This window comes from Eubalaena glacialis, chromosome 7 (assembly GCF_028564815.1).
Source record: "Eubalaena glacialis isolate mEubGla1 chromosome 7, mEubGla1.1.hap2.+ XY, whole genome shotgun sequence".
In the NCBI taxonomy this organism is placed as follows: Eukaryota; Metazoa; Chordata; class Mammalia; order Artiodactyla; family Balaenidae; genus Eubalaena; species Eubalaena glacialis.
Window position 1 is genome coordinate 13,897,367 of NC_083722.1, and position 14,007 is coordinate 13,911,373.

At 42.3% G+C, this 14,007-nt stretch overlaps 1 protein-coding gene across 1 annotated transcript in view; it reads right to left on the reverse strand.

Annotated features, from left to right (window-relative positions):
• The window catches only part of KIF13A (kinesin family member 13A), a 212,360-nt gene that overhangs the window by 53,758 nt on the left and 144,595 nt on the right, over positions 1-14,007 (reverse strand). The window contains 4 exon segments of the mRNA XM_061195757.1: positions 1,111-1,323; positions 1,699-1,810; positions 11,833-11,945; positions 12,628-12,762. Coding sequence (XP_061051740.1) covers positions 1,111-1,323; positions 1,699-1,810; positions 11,833-11,945; positions 12,628-12,762 — 573 coding nt within the window.

Consider the following 14,007-nt stretch of genomic DNA (forward strand, 5'->3'; position numbering starts at 1 on the left):
GTTATACTCTCCTCCTAGGATCATGACTCTCATCAAAGTTTATCAGCATTTTGATTTTTCAGGTGTTCTGCTACCCTTCTTGGCATCGATTTAAAAAAAATTATGCTTGATGCACTCAATGATGATTATGATGATAATCACAAAAAGAGCAACATTTATCGAGCACTTACCATGGGCAAGTCATTGTGCTAAGTGCCTTCCAGTATCAATGTTGTACTAGGGGTTAGTGATTAAAAAAAATTAATAAAACACACCTCTTGCACTTTAGGAGCCCGTGGCCAAGAAGAAGAGAAAGACTTGTAAGCAAATAGTTATAATGCAACTCCACGATCACCAATAGATGGAATATTCAGATCCCTGGCTTTGACTTCCTTTTCTTTGTGGGGTCAGAAGAGAGTAGTATGAAGGAATGTGAACTTAGAAGCCTTAGGTACACACCATGTGGAAGCATGTGACTGAAGTGAAGGCACTTGACCTTCATCTCAGTCCTGTTACTATTTCAGTGAGACAGTGCCTCTCTGGCAACAGCTATTTGGAAAGGGTTATGGTTATTAAAGTCTGGGTAAAGCCAAGGAAAGATGGTAACAATGCAAAATGATTTTGTTCCCTGTCAGGAGCTGATATTAAAAAATAAAATAAAAGGAGATTTCTGAATTTTTCCTAATGCTAACTATTCTTGAACACCTTGTCCTCCACGACTTAATGAGGAGATGATACAGAACTAATTTCTCTGAAAATGGCAAGGCTGCGTGGGAATGTTATCTACAATGTTAATGTTACAATGTTAATCAAAGCAGCATATTTGGGTCTCGGGATTTCACATTGGAAGAGATCTGGACTCAAGGGCCAACTGATTGACTGAAGCAAACAGGCAATAGCAGCACCTCTCTTTTAATTGTCTGCTTCCTTGACTGTCAGTTCATGGGACGGAGCCTTGCATTATACACCTGTTGTCTTCACAGTGCTTAGCACGGAGAAGATGCCCATCAACTCAGAACTGCTGAAGCACATGAGGTGACCCAGAAGTGCAAGCGAGCTCGACCTCGCCTCGCCACTCAGACACCACCAGCCAGGGAGCTTGGATCACAGGGAGCACCGGGCTGACCATACCTCAGCCTGCGAGAGTTGCTCTCTCAGTTTCTCCACTTCCTCCCGCAGTTCCCGGATGACTTTTGCATTGGGATCCTCATTCACAATGGCATGGTTAACGATCCTTTTGGCTCGATCGGCATATCTCAGTGTGGAGAGGGTCTCTTCGTAGTTGTCCGCTGCTGGGCTAATGGTGGCAATCATAGAGGTCTGGCTGTTGCCCCCCAGATTGTCCTGCAAAATATTTCAAATAGCATCTTAGGAAACGAGGCCCATTCCACGCACAACGCCCGAGGGAAGCAGCAAACGTGCACGGATGACCTTCTCAGTGAAGAAAACTCATTGTGGAAATGGGTTTGTAGTTCACAAATAAGTTTATGACAGATGAAAGGTGGTCTCTCTCTCTATTCACGTCAATGCACAATGCCTGTCAAACAGCATTATAATGGAAAAAAGGCAACAGGAATGAGTTTTCATCCTGCATGTTTAGGAATCAGGATAACAGTATTGTCAGGAGTTCGTTGTGTAGTATTTTGCACACACTTCTCAGCTGTCACCACTGAAACAGCCAACTTCTAGTTGGAAAAGAACACGAGAACAATGAATTACCTTAAGAAGCCAAGTGAGGACTGAATCGCGATAAGGCACAAACTTGTTTTTACCCTTGCCAGCTGCCTGGTCAGCCAGCGATGAGATAACCAACCCCAAGGTTGTAAGTGATCTGCCAAGAGAAAAATAAAAAAAATTAGTTTTATGGAGTATTTATTTTGTTTTCGTAAAATAATAATCCTTCTAGGTAATACGTATAAAATTATAAGTCCCTAAAGCTGATATCATCAAGTCCGCATTCATTTGTCAAGAAGCTGAGAAAAAGGAAAACAAAAAGTAACCCCATTAATTTAAAAGAATGAATTTAGAATCCCTGTAGAATCTATTCCCTTCAATCACAGGACCTGTGAAACATACATTTCAGAACTTGGAAACATACATTTAAAAGATCGCACTAGAGAATTATAATTTACTTCAAATATTATGTTTAAAGTCTCAACCATTTACTCTTTGAGTCTAACTTGGACCACTCTGGCCTCTGATTTTCCCAGAGTAACAATGTAACTTGCAAAGCACCCTTCCACTACAGTTACAAGGTACATCCTGTTCATCTGCTTAAAGCTGGCAAGCTTATTTTAATGTGGAGTTGCTACAGTTTAACAAAAACAAAGAACTACCCAAGCAGAATCTTGGAAGCCTTCCCAGGCCTACTGAATCAGAACACGTTAAAGGTATCTCCAGGTGATTCACATGCACATTAAATTTTGAGAAGCCCTGGCTGAACAATACCCAAAGTGATACACACATTCAGGTGCCAGGCCTATGAGTCTCAAAAGTGGTCCTGGGACCAGCAGCACCAGCACATCTTGCAGCCTTGTTAGAAATGCACATTCTCAGGCCCCACCACAGACCTACTGAATCAAACATTCATGGTGGGACTCAGGAACCTGAGCTTTCACAAGCCTTCCAGGTGATTCTGATGCAGGTAGAGTTTGAGAACCACTGGTCTAGGCTAATGAGTGCCCGGTGGTGGTTAATACATGTTCTCTGCACTTGGAGAAAAGATCACCATAGAAACAACAGATTTGTGGTATTGAGGGATGAAGGACATCCTTGTATCATAGTTAAGTACCAACTGCTCTTTTAAAAGAAATCAACTGAATTCCAAGTTTAGCAGCCAGAAAAGAGCAGTCTCAGGACATCTCCCGGGACTGCAAGGAAGGTTACATGATATCATAAAGACAAAACCCTTTGTAAATGATTAAAAAATTAAAAGCTACTACGTATTTATAAAAAACAAGGAAGGACACAAATCAGCATGTGACTAGAGCTTAGCAAGTGAAAGACTACACAGCTTTCTTTCTAATGTTAACAATAGATTTCCATTAAATAAGTTGAAAGGAGTAAAAGCATATTTCCCACCACACAGTATAATTCTCCAAAGGTGAGTCACTGGAAAAGTCATTGAAATACAAAGCAATTCCAAGAGGCAAAAATGAGTCAGAATTTTAATAACCAACAGCCATTACTGCCAAGTGACATAAATTATGTGTATCATAATTGACAAATTTAAAAGTTAAACAAATCCATCCCAAGAGAAATGAAAACATATGTCCAAACAAAAACTTGTATAACAATTTTCATAGCAGCAATATTCACAACAGCCAAAATGTGGAACCAGCCCAAATGTCTACCGAATGATGAAGGGAAGAATAAAATGTGGCATGTCCTTGCAAAGGAGTATTATTCAGCCATATGAGAGGAATGAAGTTCTGATACATGCTACAACATGGATGAACCTTGAAAACTTATAAGAGAAAGAAGACAAACACAAAAAGCCACTGTCCTGGGTTGTATAGTGTCTACTCCCCACCCCCAAATTCATGTCCACCGGAACCTTAGATGTGACCTCATTTGGAAATAAGGTCCTTGCAGATGTAAATAGTTAAGATGAGATCATAGTAGCTTAGGGAGGGCTCTGATGCAATGACTGGTGTCCTTAAAATAAAGCCATGAGAAGACACAAAGACACACAGGGGAAAACAACAGGTGCAAATGGAGGCAGAGACTGGAGTGATGCATCCACAAGCCAAGGAGTGCCGGCAACCACTAGAAGGTAGGAGAGAGGCATGGAAGAGATTTTTCCCTCTGAGTCCCCAAGAAGGAACCAACCCTGCTAATCCCTTGATTTTGGACCTCTGGCTTCCAGAACTATGAGAAAATATATTACTGTTGTTTTAACCCATCCAGTTTGTGGTAATCTGTTATGATAACACTAGGAAACTGATACAGCCATATACTGTTTGATTCCATTTATATATGAAATATCCAGAAGAGGCAAACCTATAGAGATGGCAGTCGTGGTTGCCCAGGGCTGGGGAGGTGGGGGGAAGGGGGAATGATTTGGACACCAGGTTTCTTTTGGGGATGATGAAAATGTTTTAAAATTAGATTGTGGTAATGGTTACACAACTCTATGAATATCATAAAGCTACCGAATTGTACACTTTAAAAGAAATTTTAAGAAAGAAAAATGGCATGTGATATATATGAAATAGAGGGAAAAAGGAGTTCAATATAAGGCAAAAACACATTTCTGCTTTAGATGTAGAATACTGGGCATTCTTCACATTTTGCTACTATTGAAATGAAATTTTCATTTGGAAGCAACTCTATGGACTATCCCCAATTTTTCATACCCAAATGCAGCAGAAATTACTTTAATTCATACCAACTATAAAGAGCTCAGTGACTCAAGGATCAATGTCGGCAATTCTGAGGTTAACAGTGGTCCTACAGCTCTATAACTTACTCAGTTAGAGAAGCTTATCACTTGTAGAAGCCATGCTCTTTACCTAACGGTGTGCATACATTCAAAACAAGAACTTCATCTGAACCTAATATGGTCCTCTCGGAACAAAAAGAAATAAACTGCAGAATGAGTGGGACTCAGTGATGACTGAGAGGTCACCAGGTTACCCAGTGACGAGGGGTCCATGCCACACCCCCTTTCTGGGTTCCCCCCTGGAAGCAGTGATCCAGGGGCATCTAGGATCCTAAAAACCATTTGAAAGTTCAATGTCTGAAAGTTGAACACCAGGCTTACATATTTTAATGGGAATTTTATTTCCAGGGACCTTAAAAATTTAACAAAATAACTAATTATGGACCCTGCTAGCCCTGCTGTTTCAGCCTGGAGGCAAACAGGCAGCTCATGGGAGTCAGAACGGGGTGGGAGTTTTTTGCCAATTTTAGGAGCTGAAAACTCCAGGAATCTTTCTCATTCTAGCAAAGCACTGCTCCTTTCCTGAACCTGCTGAAGGTGGAGACAGTGAGGAAGCTCCTAATGGTTAAATCTCTCACCACAAGTTCTTGGGCGGGGGTCAGGAGGAGAAGGGGGAGGGGCTGGCTGGGGAGGAAGGAAGACTTAGGCCAGGGGATAACATCTATAAACAGACAGCCAACTATAACAAGGGAGAATTTGGGATCAGAAAGAAAGTAAATAAAACTCAGGAGGATCAAAAATAAAAGTGGCTCGCTGAAAAAAAAACTGTCAGATATATGTATACGTACAGCTGATTCACTTCACTGTACAGCAGAAACCAACACAACATTGTAAAGCAACTATACCCCAATTTAAAAAAGTGTCATAATTCAACTTTTTTTTTTTTTTTTGCTTTTCTATACCTTCCTTAAACCTACCTAGTTTCCCTTGAAACCCCAATCACCAGATTCCTTCCCTTAGGAGTAGATATGATGTGATGTGAGTTATCTATAATGTCTAGGATGGATTTCAAATCTATTTTACCTACATTTCCTGTGATCTTTTTCTAAGATCGTAAGTGTAGGACTTATTAAACTTTATCAGAGTCAGCTGTGTATGCATTGCTCTTTCTACTTAGACTGTGACCACCGTGGCAGCAGAGACTGCTATGCCTGGCTTACAGAAAGCACTCAGTCAATATTTGCCAAGTTACTACGCTGAGTCTAGAACACACTGAAAACAGAAGATGAACCTCTTTCTAAAAAGGACTATTTCAATGACGGTTTGGGTACACTCTGTGGGTGCTGGCCCAATATCCATTTTCCCCTTCTTACTTGCTAACGGACAGCTGATTTTGCTGGGAAGCATGTACTGAGCTAAAATCTCTACAGAGTCGTCTGCAGCTCGGAGACGCCATGAAACACAGTTCTGGCCAATGAGATGTAGGGAGATATTCCTGGGAGGGGCTTCCAAGCAGGCTATGGTTCTTCTGATAGAAAAGGTACATAGTCAGCTGACAGAAGCCGGTGGTCATTTCCCCATCTTGTTTGGAACACAGATATGGATACAATGCCTGGAATGGGAGAGCTGTCTTGAGGTCATGAGAACCACATGAACGCATACTAAGCTTAGTACCTACAGCTGTGTGCCTGATAGCATTTCTGAGGTGCTGGACCTGCCTCTGACTTCTTGTTAAGTGAGAAAGATTAACTCATCACTTGGTTGTCATTGCAGTGGTTTCTGTTGCTTACAGCATAATGCAGTCCTTGGCTTTTACAGAATTAGTCAAAAGATGATGAAGTTAGTGGAACTGAGTTTAGCCCTCTTCTCCAGGAAGTCCCCACTCCTTACAGGAAAGGAGAAATGCAAAGTGGCAATTTATGTGGAAAATTATGGGGAAAGGACAGCACCATCACATGAAAGGAGAGGAAAGAAAACAGTTATATCTACAGTATGGGCCTCATTTCCACTCACCACTGTTTTCCAGTGACTAATGCAAATCATTAAACCCAAATGTTCATCTAATGAGTATCATTCCCAATCTCATTTCCATTTCAATTGCTGTGGTGTAATAAAAAAGCATATACAAACATTTCCCAAATAAAAAAAAACGTTCTTTTGAACATTTGTTCTGGGGACATTAATATATGTTATACCTAGAATTCTGTCATCAAGTAAGTTCAGGGAATCATGAAGTTATACGGGATTCATGACTGCAGGATTTCTGAGCGCTTTTAGCACTGGGAATCTCCCAAGGAAGGCTTTATAAGTAGCCTTTCTCAAAATTATTTATCCAGGGGTCTTTTTCTCCCCAGAGCCCCTTGAGGAACTAGTATTTCACAAGAATGTTTTGGGAAACACTGAAGTAACAATGGCACATGTCCCAAAAGATGTGGCTACTGCATCCTCAGGAGCAAATTTTTGCTCTGTCCCTTGTGGGTCTCTTGTGTTAAATACAGAGACATTTATTCAGATTTCTTTCTTCACATATGTGGACCCTGCAATGCACAAGTGGTAAATTAACAAGGACCCCCACCCGCCCTTGAATAATGGACAGAAGGCAGGCTACTTTTATTCTCCCCTGGTACAAGTTCCTGTTTAGTTCTGCAGGCAAAACCCACTGAAATGAGGTTTCCGAGAGGAAATGAACAAGAGTCATGGAGGGTGCTCAAGAAGAAAAAAAGGATTGAGTCACATGAAACATTAGAAACATTGTGCTTATAAGTTATTAAAACAAATTATATGACAGAATCCTAGGAGTAACATATATTAATATCCCTCACACAAGTGTTCAGTAGAGCCCATTTTTGGAAATGTTTAGTATATACTTTATTATTAACCACAGTAACTGAAATGGAAAGGAGACTGGGGAAGATACTCATTAGATGAATACTGTTGGCATTCAACGGTTGGCCATTGCTGAGAATAAAACAGGACCGTTTTCAATGACATTCCTAGGGGTATTAGAGAGTGTTCCATGACCTAAGTGAGCTCTCAGAGAAGCTGAACCAGCCAGGCTCCAGGAGCAGGGAAAGGCTTCGCCCTTCTGCCCTCAGTAGACGGAGGAGTAGCAGACGGACTCCCAGACGTGTCCCCTGTGAAGATGGTCTACACATGACCTATCCCTCCCCAGCCCTGAACAGGCCTTGGCGGTACAGCCATAGAGTGCCTTAGCTCTCTGCGTGAAGGAATAACGTGTGCTGTAAAGCTCTTAAGAGCTTAAGGAGAGATGAAGCCCCTAAATCCAGAGCCCATTAAGCAGACACTAATGTCTGTGTGAAGTCCCTGGCAGGTCTGCTTAAGAGGATTATTAATGTTCCATATAAAGAAGCCCCAGTAGGAGGCTGAGAAAAAGCTTAGGAAACATGTCAGAGATTTCTTTAATTTTAGCCCTCCACTGGGCACTGATTTGAAGGCTTAAAAAACCATTTGCGGGGCTTCCCTGGTGGTGCAGTGGTTGAGAATCTGCCTGCCAATGCAGGGGACACGGGTTCGAGCCCTGGTCTGGGAGGATCCCACATGCCGCGGAGCAACAGAGCCCGTGAGCCACAACTACTGAGCCTGCGCGTCTGGAGCCTGTGCTCCGCAACAAGAGAGGCCGCGATAGTGAGAGGCCCGCGCACCGTGATGAAGAGTGGCCTCCACTTGCCACAACTAGAGAAAGCCCTCGCACAGAAAAAAAGACCCAACACAGCCAAAAATAAAAAAAAAAAAAAAAAAAAAAAAAACACCGTTTGCGGAACTATCAGGCAGCAGTTTCAATATACTATTTATTTTACTAGTACACACTTACATAGAGCTTACTACGGGTAGGCCTGTTCTAAGCATGCCACAAGTAGTCACTAATTTAATCCTCACAACAGCCTTACTCATAGTGTTTGCTCATCCACATTTTACAGGTGAGGAAACTGAGGCACAGAAAGGTCACACCCCTAGTTTCTGTAACTAAGAAGCTCCCGTGTCTCCTCTGGGAAGCCTCCCACAAACCTTCCAGCTGTGTTGTCACCCATGTCCCCACCGCACCCTGTGTGTAAGTTTCTATGGCAGTTAATGTATTAATATCACTCCTCCAAAGGTCTCCTTCCCCACTGGACCTTGAACTTCCTGAGGCCAGGGTCTGATCTTACTCACCCCTTTCTTCTTATGCCCAGTCGGTGTTCAACACATATTTGCTAAATGGAACAAAAAAGTGCAGGTCCATTTATCTCTTATTGGATATCCTTGGGGCCACATGTGTTTTGAAATTCAGAATATTTTGGATTTGAGGAAGTTCAGTGCATACACTTACCCACGACCACTGGTGGGATAAGGGACAGCAGCCCATAGTAAAATTCATTAACATTTCTGCAGCTAAACTTATGAATGGCCACACTAAATGAGTAAATAAAGACCATAAATGAAGATAAAGACCTCATCAGAGTTCCGGTGAGGGTTCACCAACAAGTGAGCTATGAAGAAAATCAGAAAAGCACTTGGTTTTCAGAGCACTTTGGATTTTGGAACTGCAGGTAAAGGACTATGGGCCTCTCTTTCTACGAAGGTCTCTAAGACAGCTGTGCAGACCATGGCATGGTCCTACTGTGAGAAGATGTCCCATCAATTCAGTGACTAAGTACCAGGGACCATGCTGAGAACTTGGAGGACACCTGGTGGAGACCTGGATCCACAGTGGGCTCCCGGCACATATGCACCAACTCAGGGAGCTGAGAGAGATGTGTGGGGTAAAGAAAAAAGCCCTGGACTAAGGTTCAAGGGAAAGGGTTCAGAGGCAGCTCCACTCCCTTCAAGCCAGCTATTTTGGGAAAAGCACAAGACCAACTTGGCAAACATCCACAGGCTGGTAAATGTGTCCTAAAAAAACATGCTTCAATGCTGGGTGATGTAGCACTTCTCAACATTACCTGCTCAAGAATATCCCCCCACCTTCTTTTGCTTTTTTGGATGAAGTTAACTTACTGTATCTTAACCTATGTGCTCCTCGAGGGCAGCAATCATGCTGTAACAAATAACCACAGACACAGTGGCCTAAAACAACACAACTGTATCATCTTACAGTTCTGGAGGCCAGAAGTCCAGAATGTGCTTCCCTGAGCTAAAACCAAGGGGCCGACAGTGCTACGTGCCTTCTGGAGGCTCGAGGGGAGAACCGTTTCCTCGCCTTTTCCAGCTTCTACAGGTGCCCACGTCTCTCCGCTCATGGCCCTTTCCTCCGTCCTCATGCGGGCAATGGACCGTGAGGTCTTTCTCACCCATGTCACCCTGACGCTGGCTCTGCCACTTCCTTCTTTCACTTATAAGGAACTTTCTGATGACATTAGACCCACCCGAATAATCTTCTCATCTCAAGATCTTTAACTTAATCACATCTGCAAAATCGCTTTGTGAGGTAAAATATGCACATGTTTTGGGAATTGGGACCCGGACATATTTGGAGGACAGGCAAGCAATATTCTGTCTACAACAATGTCTAAGTTCCTCTTGCATCCCCACATCTAATGCAGTGCCAGACACATAGCAGAGGCTTAATAAACGTCTGCTCAGCTTTTATTCATACTACTTAAATATCTCCAACCTCATCTTTAAACAGAGATAAAGATACATATAATGAACCTCATATGAAATAATGCATATGAAAGTGCCCCCAAAACTAAAAAGAACCCTAAAAATGTAGATATCTCACAGACTAGTAGTAAGGAATACATACATCCATTTGTGAAAGAGCCAGTATATAACTAAGGAAAGATAGTAGGAAGTTAAGAGAATGCCATTCAATCCATTAAGTCATAATGGAAAAGAGCCAGTAGCTGGAGTACCTAAATCACGTCATGTGGCCTTGAGGTAGTCCAGTTTGAGACACTACATAATTTAGTGTCCAAATTGAAGGGGGCACTATTAATATTTCCTCTGGGACAAAAGTATCAATCAGGACTCTTCCCGGCAAACAGAACACTTGGGCACCCCACTTACAGCAGTGGGGTGAGCCTGGGCTCTCAAGCCAAACTGCCTACAACCAAATCTAAGATCCACGCTTAGAGTTTTGTGACCCTGGATATATTATTCCACTGCTCTCTGCCTTGGTTTCCTCATCTGTAAAATGGGTATAATAGACCCATCTCACGATGCTGATGTGAGTTATTACATATAGAGCATTCAGAACGGTGCCTGGCATATAGTAAGAGGTCAATAGAAGCTAGTGATCATTACACATGAAGGCCAGCCATACGCAAAATTTCCATAAATTCACAGCACAGAATTCCCAGTGGCTTCCCACAAGTGTAGACACAGGCAAAGGGCTGGCATGGCTCAGCACCAGTAAACAAATGTCTAGGAGCGGTGACAGTCTTTCCTTTGGTACCTGCATCCTCACACCCTCATTTCTGCTTCCCCATCCTGGTTCTTGCACTCATTTTGGAATGCAGAGCTGTATGCCCGCCTGGGCTCCTACAACGCTTTGTCATGAAATAGAGCAAAATCCTTTGTTATTAGAGCAGGAGACAGAATGACTGGAAGTTAACCCCGTAAAGCAGCAGTCTGTGCAGTGAGCACGGCTCTGTCCATCTGATAGAGGGGGTGATATTTCACTGCTAATTTTAAACTTCTGTAAACTTTTGTAAAATTACAATGTGCCAGTACCATTTTGAAATGCAAGCTGCACAAATAGGTTCCTGACTATATTACCTCTTGTCACCTTTTGTCCTAAACAACATGCCAAGTTATTATGTCTCAACAGAAAAATTCAAGTACAAACTAAGCTACTTTCTACTCACGCTGTTTATACAGCTTATAAAAATAATAGCTACAACCATTAATATTTATTCAGTGTATACTATGTGCCAGGCTTTGTTCTAAGCACGTTATGGGCATTTACTGTGCCTCTGCTGCACCCTCTGAGGGAAATGCCTTCATCTCCTTGTCCACCGGGCCAACCCCTACACACCCTGCACCTCGGCTCTCCTTCAGCCTTCACCACATCCCTGGGCATGCTGCAGGCACTCAAGGCAAAGAGTGAGATTTCAGGATGGCAGTTCGTCAATAAATGCTACTTTCTGGGGGGAGGTATTGATGTTTAAACAGTATTAGCCTTACAAAGGGATTCGAAGCAGATTTTCTCTTCAGAATAAGCTCCTCGAGTTAAATTTAAGATATGATTTGATTTACAAAATTGCAACTTGCGTTCACCTAAGACTATATTATACAATGATACACTGGGTGTTTGTACGATGTTTGAGCCGTTTTACTAAATAAACCTCATGCATCTCAGTAGAGGCAGATGGATGTTTTTCTTCAACCCAGTTCACTAAAGCTACACAGACTCTGAACCATCTGTGATCAGAGCCATCTGACCCCTGATAATGTGACAAGTCCCCCAGGCACACAAGAAGCTGGGTGGGGCGTGCCAGTTTAACGCAGGAGTTGCACCAGCCTCTTACTTGTTAATGTTGCTGCCTTCTTTCAGTCGCTCTCCCGCGGCTCCCGTTTTAGACACTCTCTCGCTACCCGCCAGGTCCACCAAGCTGACCTTGCTCACTTTCTCTCCCGAATTCTAGTCGTGAGAAACAAGAGAGAAACGACACACATGAGTGCAGAAACCACACAGACATCTACATATATGTCAGCACCACAACTAAAGCCATCCCGCTACAACAAGGCATACTCCTCAAGAAGATTTTAAATGGTAAGAAGAGTTCTTGGACTAGCAGTTCCACGGGCAAAATTTAGGTTGGCGTAGCAGTGCGGCATTTTGTTTTGTAGTTGGGAAGCAAGTGCACTGGGCTTTCCAGAATACAGTCAGAAAGCCGGAGCTTTTATGCACCTATGAGAACATACCAGGACATGAGGATTCCTCCGTATTCAGGTCAAATCCCTCTTTATTTGAAAAAGCTTTCTTTAGGCTAAATGTTGCTGTTTCCTCTTTAATATCCCTTAATGACTATGAAGTAAACCCAGTTGTTTTTAGGGGAATTTCAGTATGAAAGGATACATATTAAAAGCTGTACAGTGACATCATCACGTTCTTTAGGGAGTTTATACAAGGAATCCAATTTTTAAAAAAATGTTATGTATAAAGTAAGACCTAACAAATTAAATGATGTAAGCAAAGTAGCTCATCTAGTAAGTAGAAGAGCTGGCATACAGTTCTCAGGAACTGAATCTAGTCATGAAACAGTTCACTCATGCAGGTAGAGTTCTTTCACTGCTACCGAAGGTTCTACCCGATCCCTCACCCCAGACTGTAGGTCATACAGCGTCTGTGTGATGATGATGTTGAACACAGCATGGGAGCGGCTACTTTCTTCATTCATGTTGGTCGCAGCTACCGTCCGAGACTTATTTCCCTCAGACATCAATGACTCGATATCCTAGAGGCAAAGCACAAGGAAAACATTAGAAGCAAAAAACCCAAGAACAGCATCCTGCCCACCAAGCGTATGTGTTAATTATGACGCATCTGTCACCACCCTTCCATATAAACCTCCTGCTTCTCCACAGAGCCTGTTTTGAGCTTCCACTCCCTCAGTGCTTTCTAGTGGATGAAATGTTTCCCCCATTCTTTTTATTTATTTTTTAAAATTTCTATTGGAGTATAGTTGATTTACAATGTTGTGTTAGTTTTTTGCTGTACAGAAAAGTGATTCGGTTATACATATACATACATCTGCTCGTTTTTTAGATTCTTTCCCCATAGAGGTCATTACAGAGTATTGAGTAGAATTCCCTGTGCTCAGCAGAGGTTTTATTTTACTTTATTTTTTTAATAGATCTTTATTGGAGTATAATTGCTTCACAATACTGTGTTAGTTTCTGTTGCACAACAAAGCGAATCATCCATATGCATATACATGTCCCCATATCCCCTCCCATCCTCCCTATCCCACCCCTCTAGGTCATTGCAAAGCACCGAGCTGATCTCCCTGTGCTATGCTGCTGCTTCCCACCAGCCAACTATTTTACATTCGGTAGTGTACATACGTCAATGCTACTCTCACCTCACCCCAGCTTTGCCCTCCCACCCTATGTCCTCAAGTCCATTTTCTATGTCTACCTCTTTATTCCTGCCCTGCAACTAGGTTCATCAATACCAGTTTTTTGTTTTTTAATTCCACATATATGCATTAGCATACGGTATTTGTTTTTCTCTTTCTGACTTACTTCACTCTGTATGACAGACTCTAGGTCCATCCACCTCACTACAAATAACTCAATTTCGTTTCTTTTTATGGCTGAGTAATATTCCATTGTATGTGTGTGCCACATCTTTATCCATTCATCTGTCGATGGACACTTAGGTTGCTTCCATGTCCTGGCTATTGTAAATAGTGCTGCAATGAACATTGTAGTACATGTCTCTTTTTGAATTGTGGTTTTCTCAGGGTATATGTCCAGTAGTGGGATAGCTGGGTCATATGGTAATTCTATTTTTAGTTTTTTAAGGAACCTCCATACCGTTTTCCATAGTGGTTGTATCAATTTACATTCCCACCAACAGTGCAGGAGGGTTCCCTTTTCACCACACCCTTTCCAGCATTTATTGTTTCTAGATTTTTTGATAATGGCCATTCTGAGTGGCGTGAGGTGATACCTCATTGTAGTTTTGATTTGCATTT